The following is a 13,392-nucleotide window of genomic DNA, read 5'->3' on the forward strand; positions in this document are numbered from 1 at the left end:
TGAGGTCCACTCCAGGCCCTGCTTGTCTGTGGATCACCTGCAGCAGCTGCAGAACAGTAATGGTTGTTACCAGTTTCTTTTTCTGCTATCTTTGCCCCAGAAGGATACCCACTAAGTGTCAGTCTGATCTCTCCTTTATGAGGTGACTCTTTGGATATACGGGGGTCAGGCAGCTGCTTCAGGAGACAATCTGTCCTTTACATGATCTCAAGTCCTGAGTTGTGAGCTCCATTTTTCATTCAGGGCTGCTGAGCAGGTATGTTTAGGTCTGCTACCACAGAACTCATAAACACCTTTTTTTTTCCCCAGGTGCTCTGTCCCAGGGAATTAGGGCTTTATTTATGAGTTTCCGTTGTGCTGCTGCCTTTTTTTTTTTTTTTTTCAGGGCTGCCCTGCACAGCAAGGAGGCAGCCTAGTCACTGTCTGCCTGCAGAGGCTTTGCTGCACTGCTGTGGGCTCAGGCCAGCTGTCGTGTGAACTTCCCTGCAGTCCTATTTATATGGGTGTAGTTAGAACTGTCCCAGCATTGGTGGCCCGCCTCTGTAATGGCAGACTGTCGCTGTAATGGCGGGTTGCCTTGACAACGGCGGGTTGCCTTAGCAATGGCGGACTACCTCTGAATTGGTGGAGTGCCTTGGCAATGGCAGACACCCCTCCCCCACAGAGCTGGACCATCCTGGATTCAGCTGTGCTTTCTGTGAAACTCTCAATCCAAAGAGTTTCTGATTGCTGTTCTTTTGTGGGGGTGGGACCAGCTGAGCCTGATCACCTGGCTCCCTGCCTCAGAACCTTTTGTTTTTTAGTTGAAGGACTCTATCCCAGGTGTTCCAGTTGCCTGTTGAAGGCGCTGGGGTCTATGTGATTTCCCCTGTGGTGACTCACTGCGCTGGCTTAAACAGCCACGCTGAGATTCATGGGGCTTTTTTGTTTGTTTGTTTTTGCCTGGGAATCTCCTGGCCTGGCTCCCTGTTTCAGACCCTTTTTTAGTCTGATGAATGGGCGACTGTGCCTTTCTGGGCTCCAGTCGCCAGCTAAAAGGGCACCCGGACCATTGTATTTTGTGTGGAGAACTGCTGTGCCAGGGCACCGCAACGCAGCTGCGCGGGCCAAAACAACCGTGGGGACCGAAACGGCCGCGCCGGTCAAAACAGTCACGCTGACGACTCGTGGGGCTCTTCTGCCTGGGAATCTTCTGGTCTGTGGGCAATAAAAATCCGTCTGGAAATGCAGTGTCCACTCACCTTCTGCGCTTTCACTGGGAGCTGCAATCCTGAGCTGTTCCTAAACAGCCATCTTGGATCTCCCCACCTTTCTTTTTTTTTTTTTTGAGATGGAGTCTCAGTCTGTTTACCAGGCTGGAGTGCAATGGTGTGATCTCCACTCACTGCAACCTCTACCTCCTGGTTTCAAGCGATTCTCCTTCCTCAGCCTCCTAAGTATCTGAGATTACAGGCATTTGCCACCATGCCTGGCTAACTTTTGTATTCTTAGATTTCCCAGCACCATTTTTTGAAGAGACTGTCTTTTCCCCATGTACGTTCTTGGCACTTTGATGAAAACGAATTGGCTGTAAACATGATGCTTGGTTTTAAACATTCGTACTCATTTTTGTGGTCATCTGGAATGCTATGTCATTGATTTCTTCTGATCTAATTATGTTTTTATGATGTCACATCAGTGGTATCATAAAAGTAGATGATATAAGTAAAATTCATGCTTAAATCTCAATGCTAATTTTAGTTAATAATGATAACTAAAGATAAATCACATTGCTTTAATTGAATTTAAAACCAATTTGCATTAGGAAATCAATGGCAGAGGAAGAGAAATAGGAATTTGATAAGGCGGTAGCTGGTTTTTCTAGATAATGTTTTTAAGTAATTATTCTGAAAATTACTTTTCTGATCTGTTTTTGTTGTTGTTCTCTGATTCAGTTCTATTTGGTACCTCCTGGTATTTTGTTACCTTAAATGGTGGGTAGTGAAAGCTCGTAACCCTTGAAACCCTTACCCATTCATAGTGACTTGTTACCCATTCCTTTAAGCAACTTGCTTTCTTATTCTTTTTCTTTATTCAAAAGGCTTTTTTTTTTTTAAGCACAAATACTTCATGACAAAGCTTTGTTTTTATTTTTGTTGTTGTTTTTAAGTGGGTTCTCACTTTGTTGCCTAGGCTGGAGTGCAGTGGCACAATCATGGCTCACCGCATTCTGGACTTCCTGGGCTTAGGTGATCCTCCTCCGTCTGCCTCCTGAGTAACTGGGACTAAGGCATGTTCTACCATGCCCAGCTATTTTTTGTAGAGACAGGGTTTTGCCATGTTGCCCAGACTGGTCTTGAACTCCAGAGCTCAAGCAGTCTGCCCACCTTGGCCCCCCAAGGTGATGGGATTACAAGTGTGAGCCAGTGTGCCAAGAAAAGGCTTAACTTTTTTTTTTTTTTTTTTAAAAGACAGAGTCTCACACTGTCGCCCAATCTGTGCTTACTGCAACCTCCGCCTCCCAGATTCAAGTGATTTTCCTGCCTCAGTCTCCTGAGTAGCTGGGATTACAGGTGCCCGCCATCATGCCTGGCTAATTTTTTGTATTTTTAGTAGAGATGGGGTTTCACTGTGTTGGCCAGGCTGGTCTTGAACTCCTGACCTTGTGATCCGCCCACCTCGGCCTCCCAAAGTGTTGGGATTACAGGTGTGAGCCACCTCACCTGGCCAAAAGTTTAACATTTTAATAGTAGTATATACGCTAACATCTTGAAAATATAATTTACATTGAGCTTCTCTGTAGTAGGTCAGTAAATTTGTTGAATGACTTAATAAATGAACCACCATGATTCTTGCCCAATAGATAGGTCAGTTATTTCTCTTTCCCGTCTTATGTAGGTCCAAAAATATATGTATTTGAAAGAGACTTAATGGTCATCAAACTGCTTGCTGAGTCCTGAAACTTTTCTAAAGCCATTTCTTCTCTCTACTTTCAACCTAATTAGGACATCCATTATGAAATATGATTTCAGAAGTTCTTGCTGTAGAGTCCCCAACTTTTTCTGTTCTTGATGCTTTTAGTGTCCATAGGCCAAAATAAATATAGCAGTTCCATTTATTAAGTAGTTTACCCCCAAAGAATTTAAAAGTATTTATATTCTAACAACTTTGTGCCTGTTAAAAAATTAATGCACATAAATTGGGGGAGAACATAATGTTTGTGTTTTATTCTTGATTAGTCACAATTCCTTGCCAACAGGATGTGTGAACCTATTGGGTACTGTACAACTTCAAGCCTTGAAATCAGATTAGGCACCACCAACCTCATTTCCTGTTTCACCTTGAATTTCTGTGATACCAAAATCTGAGCTTCACAAAGTCACTGAAAGGTATGTAGTACAATCTATGTACAATCTATGTCATTGGAACTGTGCTGTACTTAAACCTGGTAGTTTCTGTGATTATCTTCCACATGTTAGGTCCTTTGGTGCCTGATTGTTACGGTACCAACTATGCAGTTTGGGAACCAGGGTTATAGGGCGAGAATCAGAACAGAAAGGGAACTAGTGCATGTGTAGCTCCACTTCATTTGTCAGCTTTAATGCCAACAGTGACTTTTATGAATAAGATTGTAAAACTTTGGAGGGATTATAATTAGTACTACCATATTCAGAAATTCATACATAATATCAATTAACATTTCTTAATATTCTCTCTACAATGAGATTTTTTAAAAACTCCTAGTTAGTTAAATTCTAATTAAAATTGTTTTAAAGTTTTAGCATTAATGTTTACAAGTAGTATAATTTTTTTTTTGCCATTCCAGTTTTGGTTCATGAAGTTTCACCATCATTTCAAGTAATCATAAATGGCAAATTCTACAAAAGCAGAGGAATATGAAAAGATGTCTCTTGAACAGGCAAAAGCATCAGCAAATTCTGAAACAGAGTCTTCGTTCAGTATTGATGAAAACACAACAGCTTCTGGGACTGGGCTTTCTGAAAAGACTCCTGTCTCTGGGCAAGTAGACACAGCAAGAAAGAGAAAAGTGTTTGAAGATGATTTTGTAAAGGAAAGTTCTAGTTGTGGGGAAGACACTCCATCCAAGAGGAGAAAACTTGATTCCGAAACTGTCCCAGAGAAAAAAGACTGTGGTTACGATGAAGACAATTCAGAGAAAAGAAAGAGAGAAACTGAGGATGTTCCAAAAGATGAATCTTCTACTGGAGATGGCACTCAAAATAAGAGGAAAATAGCACTCGAGGATGTTCCTGAAAAGCAGAATGTATGTTTAGTGTATTTTCTTTTATTCATAATAGAAGATGTGAGTTTGAAATGTGGAACACCTGTGGAATCATACTGGTTTTGACATAATAGCTTAAGAATTGTTTTTTTTTTTTTTTTTTTTTTTTGAGACAGAGTCTTGCTCTGTCACCCAGGCTGGAGTGCAGTGGCACAATCTCAGCTCACTGCAGCCTCTGCCTCCTGAGTTCAAGCAGTTCGCCTGTCTCAGCCTCCCGAGTAGCTGGGACTACAGGTGTGTGCCACCATACCCAGCTAATTTCTTTGTATTTTTAGTAGAGACAGGGTTTCACCATGTTGGCCAAGATATCTCAATCTCCTGACCTCGTGATGCCCTGCCTCAGCCTCCCAAAGTGCTGGGATTACAGGCATGAGCCACTGTGCCTGGCCAAGAATGTTCTATTTTTAATAGATATGGTCTTAAGACGGAGTAGGCTTTTAACTCTTATGATTTTTGTTAAGGTGCAACATCACCTGCTAATGAGATAGATTTTTTGGTTTTTGTTTTTATTCTCTGATGAGATCATCTTTATTTTATTTTAGAATCTTACTTAGCTAGAAATGGTTGTTTTTTTGTTTTTTTGTTTTTTTTTTGAGATGGAGTCTTGCACTGTCGCCTAGGCTGGAGTGCAGTGGTGTGATCAAAGCTCATGGCAGCCTCAACCTCCTGAGCATAAACAGTCCTCCCCTCCTATAACTAGAAACTTGAAAGCTGGTTTGCTCTTTGTTGGTATTTTTCAAAAGACTAGAGTATGACATCCAAATGATTTACCTGTTTTCCTTTTTTATTAGATGTTCATCTACAGTTTTTTTGTCAGAAGTTATCAATTAAAGGGATAACTTTTAAAATCATACCTAGCTTTACATCCCTTTAATGTAATTCCTTAAACTGTTTTCAACTTTTTATTAATGTATTTAACATACAGTTTTAGTTAAGTAAATGCAAGTGCCTAATATTTAGCAAGGATATTATAGAGCAAATTGCTTTCTTCTGGAAGTAGCATATTAGAAAGGAATTTGAGGCAGAATCTGGAGTTAGAGGAAAAGAGTACTTTAATGAGTGAATAAAATTGTACCATTGACCCTTATGAGGAAAGTGACTAGTAAGTGAGGCTTTTGTCATTAATGGAGTATGAATTCTTATAACAGAGAGGAGCTTGTATTTTTTGAGACAGTATCACCGTGTCACCCAGGCTGGAGTGCAATGGTGTGATCTTGGCTCACTGCACACTCTGTCTTCGTGTTCAAGCAATTCTCCTGCCTCAGCCTCCCAAGTAGCTGGGACTATAGGCGCCCACTACCACGCCTGGCTAATTTTTGTATTTTTAGTAGAAACGGGGTTTCACCATATTGGCCAGGCTGGTCCTGAACTCCTGACCTTGTGATCCGCCCATCTTGGCCTCCCAAAATGCTGGGATTACAGGTGTGAGCCACTGTGCCTGGCCAGGAGCTTATATTTTAAACATAGTTTTCAAATTTTTACTAGTCCCAGAACCCCTTTTTCTAGTGAAAATCTTACGCTTAAACCTGTTATGTAAAATGAGTGAAGGATTTGCTTAAAGGCCTTTCAGCATATCAGTGAGATTCAGCACTTTGGCTGAAAAGGAAAGGAGGAGGATCTGAAGCCCTTTACCTATCATGCCAGTTTTACAGGATTCCTAGGGCTTTAGGAAGCACAAAATTGAAAACTGTTGGGTTACATATAACATAAATAATGGCATTATCATAATAGAAATCGCTAACACTGAAACACTGAATTCTAATCTCTCTCTCTTTTTTTTTTTTTTTTTCCATTTTTTTGAGACAGAGTCTCACTCTGTCACCCACGCTGGAGTGCAGTGGCCTAATCTCAGCTCACCACGACCTCCACCTCCAGGTTTCAAGCGATTCTCCTACCTCAGCCTCCCAAGTAGCTGGAATTACAGGTGTGCCCCACCATGCCCAGCTCATTTTTATATTTTTAGTAGAGATGGAGTTTCACCTTGTTGGCCAGGCTGGTCTTGAACTCCTAACCTCAGTGATCCTCCTGCCTGGGCCTCCCAAAGTGCTAAGATTACAAGTGTGAGCCAGTGTGCCCAGCCCTAATCTCTTTATATACCTTATCTTATTTAATTGTCGCAACAGCTGTATAATGATGTAATTATAGTTTATTCCTATTTTATTCCCTTGTAGAAACCCTGAACACTATCATTTATTGAACTGAATAAATTAGAACTCTGGAAGAGTACTGGGTTTATTAAAACATTGACACCAAAATTATACAGATGAAAGATCAAAATGAAAATTTTAAACCTAGAGATGTTTTTCAAAATAGGGGGATATGGTTTGGGTGTGTCTCCACCCATATCTCATCTTGAATTGTAGCTCTCATAATTCCCACGTGTGTGGGAGGGACCTGGTGTGAGATAATTGAATCAAGTGTGCTCTTCCCCCATACTGTTCTCCTGTTAGTGAATAAGTCTCATGAGACCTGATGGTTTTATGAGGGGTTTCCCCTTTCACTTGGCTCTCATTCTCTCTTGCCTGCCACCATGTAAGACCTGCCTTTCACCTTCCACCATGATTATGAGGCCTCCCCAGCCACATGGAACTGTGAGTCCATGAAACCTCTTTTTCTTTATAAATTACCTAGTCTCGGGTATGTCTTTATGAGCTGCATTAAAATGGACTGATATTTAGGGACACAGAAAACAAATCTTATGTCTAATGATAATGAGTGAGACTTCTGTGGTTAATTGCCATTACTTAGTGAAGTTTACTAATTCTAGTAGTAGTTCATCCATTCACAGGTCAGATCTTCTGAGGCTTATTTCTACCATGTCCTGATCCTTGATTTTTTCTATTTTCAGAATCTAGAAGAAGGACACAGCTCAGCCGTGGCTGCCCATTACAATGAACTTCAGGAAGTTGGTTTGGAAAAGCGTAGTCAAAGTCGTATTTTTTACTTAAGAAACTTTAATAATTGGATGAAAAGTGTTCTGATTGGTATGATTGTTGTTTGCTGTTTAGCTTGCAATTTTTCATTTTAGCTTATGTTTCCTTTTTTTCTCCCCACTGGTTTAACCAACACCAAGCTACCGAGTCCTTAATTACTGTTCATTTAATTATCAAACCTTGATAGACTCACTCTATCAAGCTAGAGCCAAGACTAGGTCTTGAAGATAAATTCTTTTAATATTTATTTTTGGTTGACTGTGTAAGAGTTTACTGGGTGTTTAATTGATTATGTTAATCAGGCTTTCAGAAAGCAATATGCTTTTTTTAGGCACCTTAATTAAGATTACCTAGTACTATTAAGTAATGATTTTATTTCACCTTGTTAGTTTTGGAGCAGCTGCATATTGTTGGTTAAACATTCAGGTTTCATTAAGTCAAGAAATAGGTAGTATCTTGATTTTTTTTTTTTTTTTTTTAACCTCTGGGCCTTCAGTTGCTTGATAAAGATCATGTATATTACCTTGAGGATAGATAGATATTCAGCTTTATTGAGCCAACATTTTATCTATGGAAACTCACCTTTGAAATTAAAATGAAAGTGAGCAGAAAAAAAATATGATTCAGAATACAGTTCTTTTCAGTACCATAAGAGAGGGTGAAAAAAAGGAATATAATTATTGTTCTGTATATGAACTTTAATAAGTGGTGTGTTTTAAAATTTTTCATAATAAAGATTTTTTTTTCAAGCCAGTCAGAGAAGTGAGGTTGCTTTCTTAATTATGCTAGGAAGAATCAAGTGGTTTTTCCTACTAGTTTTGATGAAAATTTACTAATTTTCAAAGATAAATTACCCATTCTGAGAAGTATTGGGAATAGGAACTAACTAGGCTTATTTTGAGCATATTCACTTGTTTTTAACATTCATATGTTAAAATATGATTTATTTGACTTTGCCGTGTATCAGCTTAGGCTAAATGAGTGTTCAATTTTTTTTTTTTTTTTTTTAGATTAATGTAATGGCATTTTCAGCCTTTACTCACAAGGTTCTCACTTGACCCCCCATCCTAATTTCTTTTCAGCCTTTCTCTTCCTTCATTATCCTCAGTGATGCTGATAACTTATTGGATTTGTTTATGAATTATTATTCATGTTTTTTATTTTATTTTATTTTATTTTTTTTGAGACAGAGTTTCACTCTTGTTACCCAGGCTGGAGTGCAATGGCGCGATCTCGGCTCACTGCAACCTCCGCCTCCTGGGTTCAGGTAATTCTCCTGCCTCAGCCTCCTGAGTAGCTGGGATTACAGGCACGTGCCACCATGCCCAGCTAATTTTTTGTATTTTTAGTAGAGACGGAGTTTCACCATGTTGACCAGGATGGTCTCGATCTCTTGACCTCGTGATCCACCCGCCTCGGCCCCCCAAAGTGCTGGGATTATAGGCTTGAGCCACCGCACCCGGCTCATGTTTTTTATTGAATAACTTTTTTGAGTTCATATTTTCCACATTGTTACGTGTATTATTTTTATAATCAAAAAAGAAGTATTTTTTTTAAAGGACTGAAGTCAGACTTGGCAAAATTTTCTCTCAGAATATACAGGGTATTCCTTCTTCAGCTGTTCTAGCAGCTCTCTTGATGTATGCTTTGCTGTCTGCACCTGTCATTAATGTCCTATTGCAGTCAGTGTGATCTGTGCCATGTGTTCTCTCTGGATTTTTCCTTTCTTAAGACTCATTCTTTGTCATTCATTTTCTCTTTCTTCTTGGTGCCTGTAGCTTGGTAAGTAGACAGTTGTCTATAGTTCTTGAATGTGATCAAGGCTTTTTTGAAAGAGTTTCTTGATGATTTCCTTTCTCGTTAGTCTTACTGTATAGAAACAGATTTTATAATTGCTGTTTTTTTTACTCTTTCAGTATTTTTATGCTATTAAGATTCATGGCAGAAAGTCGAATATTGTGGAACACTTGTGCTTCTGTTGACATTAAGGTCCTGCAGACAGTGAAAGTACTTGTACAGGTTATTTTAGCAATCAAAAGAGTACACACCTGAGCTAGAAAGTGTTAAACTCAGTGACAAAGACAAGGAAAATGGATCTAGGATTCAATATTATATTAAATTTTAGAATTGTTGAATACTCAACTTGCCTGAGAATATTAATATGCCTTTAATTGCTGTTTGAACAATTTACCTATTGATGTTTGGGGGCCTACTGCTTTTATCTGTTGGCTGTTAATGTCATTTAGTAGACTGGGGTCTACCAAATTCTGATATTGCTAAAACTAAAAGACATAGTGCTTTTTTTTTTTTTTTTTTTAACTAGTTCTTATATTTCTCTTGGTAGTAAGCCTGACGCCTTTGATAATAATCAAGCTCTTTTATCATTCCATAACAACTTTTATTTACTTATTTGTATACTAAGATAAACACCCAGCTATGGAAAGAGACAGCTACCAAAATATTATGAATAGTTTTTCTCATTGTTACTTAGCTTTTTCTCTCATTTTGAACAAGTATTGTGTTGTCTTGTATTAATTCGAATTTTAAATATCTGCTATTTAAAATTCATTTTTGAAAGTAACATTCAAAATCCAGCCTTAATTTCCCAAAACATCAGACACATACTTTTTAATGATAGAAGATCAGATTAATCAACTCTTAGTCATATTTTTAGATTCTTATCAAAAGTTACAAATTAACTACATGAATGGGTGTGTGATAATTTATGATAACATTGGGCAAAAGATAGTAGGTTATTAGAGGTAACAGTTTATACTTTAGTAAAATTGAAGAAGAGGTAGTTTATTGTGACTGATTTCTCTCTTTTAGGAGAATTTTTGGAAAAGGTACGACAGAAGAAAAAACATGATATCACTGTTTTGGACCTGGGATGTGGTAAAGGTGGAGATTTGCTCAAATGGAAAAAAGGAAGAATTAACAAGCTAGTTTGTACTGGTAAGATGAATAATAGTATGGGATAGTATAATTTGTAGTCAGGCAAATGGAGAATAATGAGGATCGAATCTAATTGCAAGGCATCTGGGACTATGCATGAGATGGGGTTTTCAAAAAAATTAGGGCCAAACGCTGTGGCTCACGCCTGTCATCCAATATTTTAGAAGGCTGAGGTAGATGGGTCACTTGAAGTCAGGAGTTTGAGAACAGCCTGGCCAACATTGTGAAACCCTGTCTCTACTAAAAATACAAAAAATAGCTGGACTATTGTGGTGGTACACACCTGTAATCCCAGCTACTCAGGAGGCTAAGGCATGAGAATCGCTTGAACCCGGGAGGCAGAGGTTGTAGTAAGCCGAAATCGAGTCATTGCACTCCAGCCTGGGTGACAGAGCAAGACTCCATCTCAAAAAAAAAAAAAAAATTTAGTTGCAAGACTTTCCTCATTGTTTTATGATATGATTAATAAGCTTGGGATAACTTTACCTTCCTAAAAGGAATGGAGCTATCAAAGGTGATTGGAGTCAATATCTAAAGGGCAGAAAAGGTTTCCACTGGCTAAAATAGAACAATTTGAACATGGAAAAAAAAGTAGCAGTTGGACACATCAAATCAAGTAAAAACATTGTTCACCCTTGGAGGTTGCTAAGAAACTTACTATTCTGAAACTTATAAATTAAGGGAGGGAATCAAACATTTGTAATCAGATGGTTGGAAAAGGCAATTCCTTTTTTTTTTTTAATCAAATAAATAGAGGAGGAATGATAGAATTAGAAAATCATTTTTTTCAATCTCAATGAAATGATAGATCTAGGGTAGGCAGTAATTTACTGCTGAAGCCATTAGGGGAAAAGTCGATAGGAATGTAATGAATGAATCAATCAATTACCTTAGCCCAGTGATCAGTCTTAACACTGAAGTGGGACAAGCAGACATCAGTGTTTTTCTGATGTGGTGAGTTAAAAGAGATACATAGCCCTACTACTGAAGTACTGCCTAAATTAGCAGCTCTCAAATTTTTTGGTTTATAAGCCCTGTACACTTAAAAATTACTGAGGATCCCAGAAAGCTTTTTTGTATGTAATTATGGTAAGTAGCTACTGATATTTACTATATTAGAAATTAAAGCTGAGAATTTTGAAAATATTTTTTAGTTCACTCAGATAAAATTTAGTAAGAGGCTGGCTTTTACATTTTTGCAAATCCCTTTAGAGTCTGGAATTTCAGGAGACAACTGGATTCTCATACCTGTTTCTTCATCCAATGTGTTGTGATTTTATTTTGGTTGATAAGTAGCTGTAAAATAAAGGAGTATCTAAATAGCCTTTTTTGATAATTGTAGATATTCCTATTTGTTACTACATCAAAACTCAATAGTGGTAGTTTCTTAAATACTAGTTACTATATGGAATCTGAAACCTTACTGATGAACTTTTTATACTGTATAACATTAAAATCCATTGATCTGTACTTCCTGCATGATTTTATAGTATTTGGAAAATATTGTTTACTAAGGTTATGCAGATCTTGTAATTGTTGAGAATCAAAAAATCACTGCCAGTCAGAAAACTCTTGGGAAGAAGTTCATCACACAGTGATCAGTACAAGTGTTTCAGGATTGTAGTTCTTGAAAGTCAGTTTTATTTTTGGCAACAAATACACTGTGCATTATTTCCCTTTAAATCAGCAGTCCCCAACCTTTTTGGCATCAGGGCTGGTTTCATGGAAGACAGTTTTTCCACAGAAGGAGGGGATGGAATTCCACTTCAGATTATCAGGTGTTAGATTCTCATAAGGAGTGTGCTACCGAGCTTTCTTGCCACTCACCTGCTGTGCAGCAGGTTCCTCACAGGCCGTGGATCGGTAGTGGTTTGTGGCTTGAGGATTGGGGAACTTTGCTTTAAGTGACAGGCTCACTTTGTTCATTTTCAAGAAAATGTGTGCCAGATAATCAAGTCTGCATAAGCATAGTTTGTCAGTCATTCAAGACAAAGTGATTTTCTCAGAAAAAATGTGGCCAGTACAGCTCAAAACTCAGAACAGGCATGTCAGTGCTATTCTTGAAGGTGACCATCAGACTTTGTTATGTTGCAGAAATGTTTTGTTATTTCCAATTTCATCACACATCATTTTTTAAAGTGTGTATTCAAGAGCCCAGGTTTAATAAAATTAATTTTCACTGCTTTATCAAGGGCATTCTTAAATAAAACTGGCTTTCCCCTCCTGCCTATTGTATAGTGGTGAAGAATATATGAAGTACTGCCAGTACTATTTAGTGCTGCTACTTTGTATTTGTGATAAGATCCCAGTGTTTTACCTAACGTTGCCTTTGCATCATCAGTGTGAACCTTAAAACAGGGACAGGCAGGCTGAGCACAGTGGCTCATGCCTATAATCCCAGCACTTTGGGAGGCCAAGAAGGGTGGATCACTTGAGGCCAGGAGTTTGAGACCAGGCCAGCCAACTGGTGAAACCCTGTCCTTTACCAAAAATACAAAAAATTAGCCGGGCATGGTGGCATACCCCTGTAATCCCAGCTACTCCGGAGGCTAAGGTATGAGAATCACTTGAACCCCAGAGGTGAAGGTTGCAGTGAGCCAAGATCACACCACTGCATTCCAGCCTGGACGATAAGCAAGACTCCGTCTCAGAAACGGTGGGGGCATTGGGGGAGGGAGGGGAGAAAAGGGCAAATAACATTTTTTTTATAAAAATATACACTTGGTATTTCCAAAACTGGGCTTATTAGTAATGTTAGGTTTTGTAATTCAGATTGGAATATAACTTTCTGCTTTTTATTTTGCGTAAGTGTTTAAAAATCTTGATAGAACTTTTCTAGCAGCAGTACCTGTTGAGAAGCTTTTAGTTCCTTTTGAAAACTGATAGGGCATTTGCATCGGAACAAAGCCCTTTTATTTTAAAGGAAATAAAACCTTTTTACTGGTACTAAGGCTGACTTTCATGCTAGAGTTTATCAGTTGAGATCAAGGTCTAGATTTCTGGCATTCTGTCTTGATACTAATACCCTTTCATCCTTTCAGATATTGCTGATGTTTCTATCAAACAGTGTCAGCAGCGGTATGAGGACATGAAAAATCGTCGTGACAGTGAATATATTTTCAGTGCAGAATTTATAACTGCTGACTGCTCAAAGGTACAGTTTCTCTGGTCGATTTATTTTTTACATTTTTAGTTTGGATAAATAATTTGTTTTAAAAGTCA

At 38.5% G+C, this 13,392-nt stretch overlaps 1 protein-coding gene across 7 annotated transcripts in view; it reads left to right on the forward strand.

The window, feature by feature from the left end:
* Nucleotides 1–13,392, forward strand: part of RNMT (RNA guanine-7 methyltransferase) — a 43,563-nt gene that overhangs the window by 7,377 nt on the left and 22,794 nt on the right. For 4 of the 7 annotated variants that reach the window (XM_032293527.1, XM_032293522.1, XM_032293525.1 and 1 more), the window contains exons 2-6: nucleotides 3,239–3,368; nucleotides 3,806–4,264; nucleotides 7,131–7,266; nucleotides 10,045–10,170; nucleotides 13,212–13,324. In XM_032293527.1, coding sequence (XP_032149418.1) covers nucleotides 3,848–4,264; nucleotides 7,131–7,266; nucleotides 10,045–10,170; nucleotides 13,212–13,324 — 792 coding nt within the window. In that variant the 5' untranslated portion in view covers nucleotides 3,239–3,368; nucleotides 3,806–3,847. Of the gene's footprint in view, nucleotides 1–3,218; nucleotides 3,369–3,805; nucleotides 4,265–7,130; nucleotides 7,267–10,044; nucleotides 10,171–13,211; nucleotides 13,325–13,392 lie in introns of all 7 variants that reach the window. The other 3 variants (XM_032293528.1, XM_032293526.1, XM_032293523.1) reach the window with 2 other exon arrangements.

The sequence above is a fragment of the Sapajus apella genome, unplaced genomic scaffold (assembly GCF_009761245.1).
Source record: "Sapajus apella isolate SASKATOON/1434 unplaced genomic scaffold, GSC_monkey_1.0 scaffold29, whole genome shotgun sequence".
Classification (NCBI taxonomy): domain Eukaryota; kingdom Metazoa; phylum Chordata; class Mammalia; order Primates; family Cebidae; genus Sapajus; species Sapajus apella.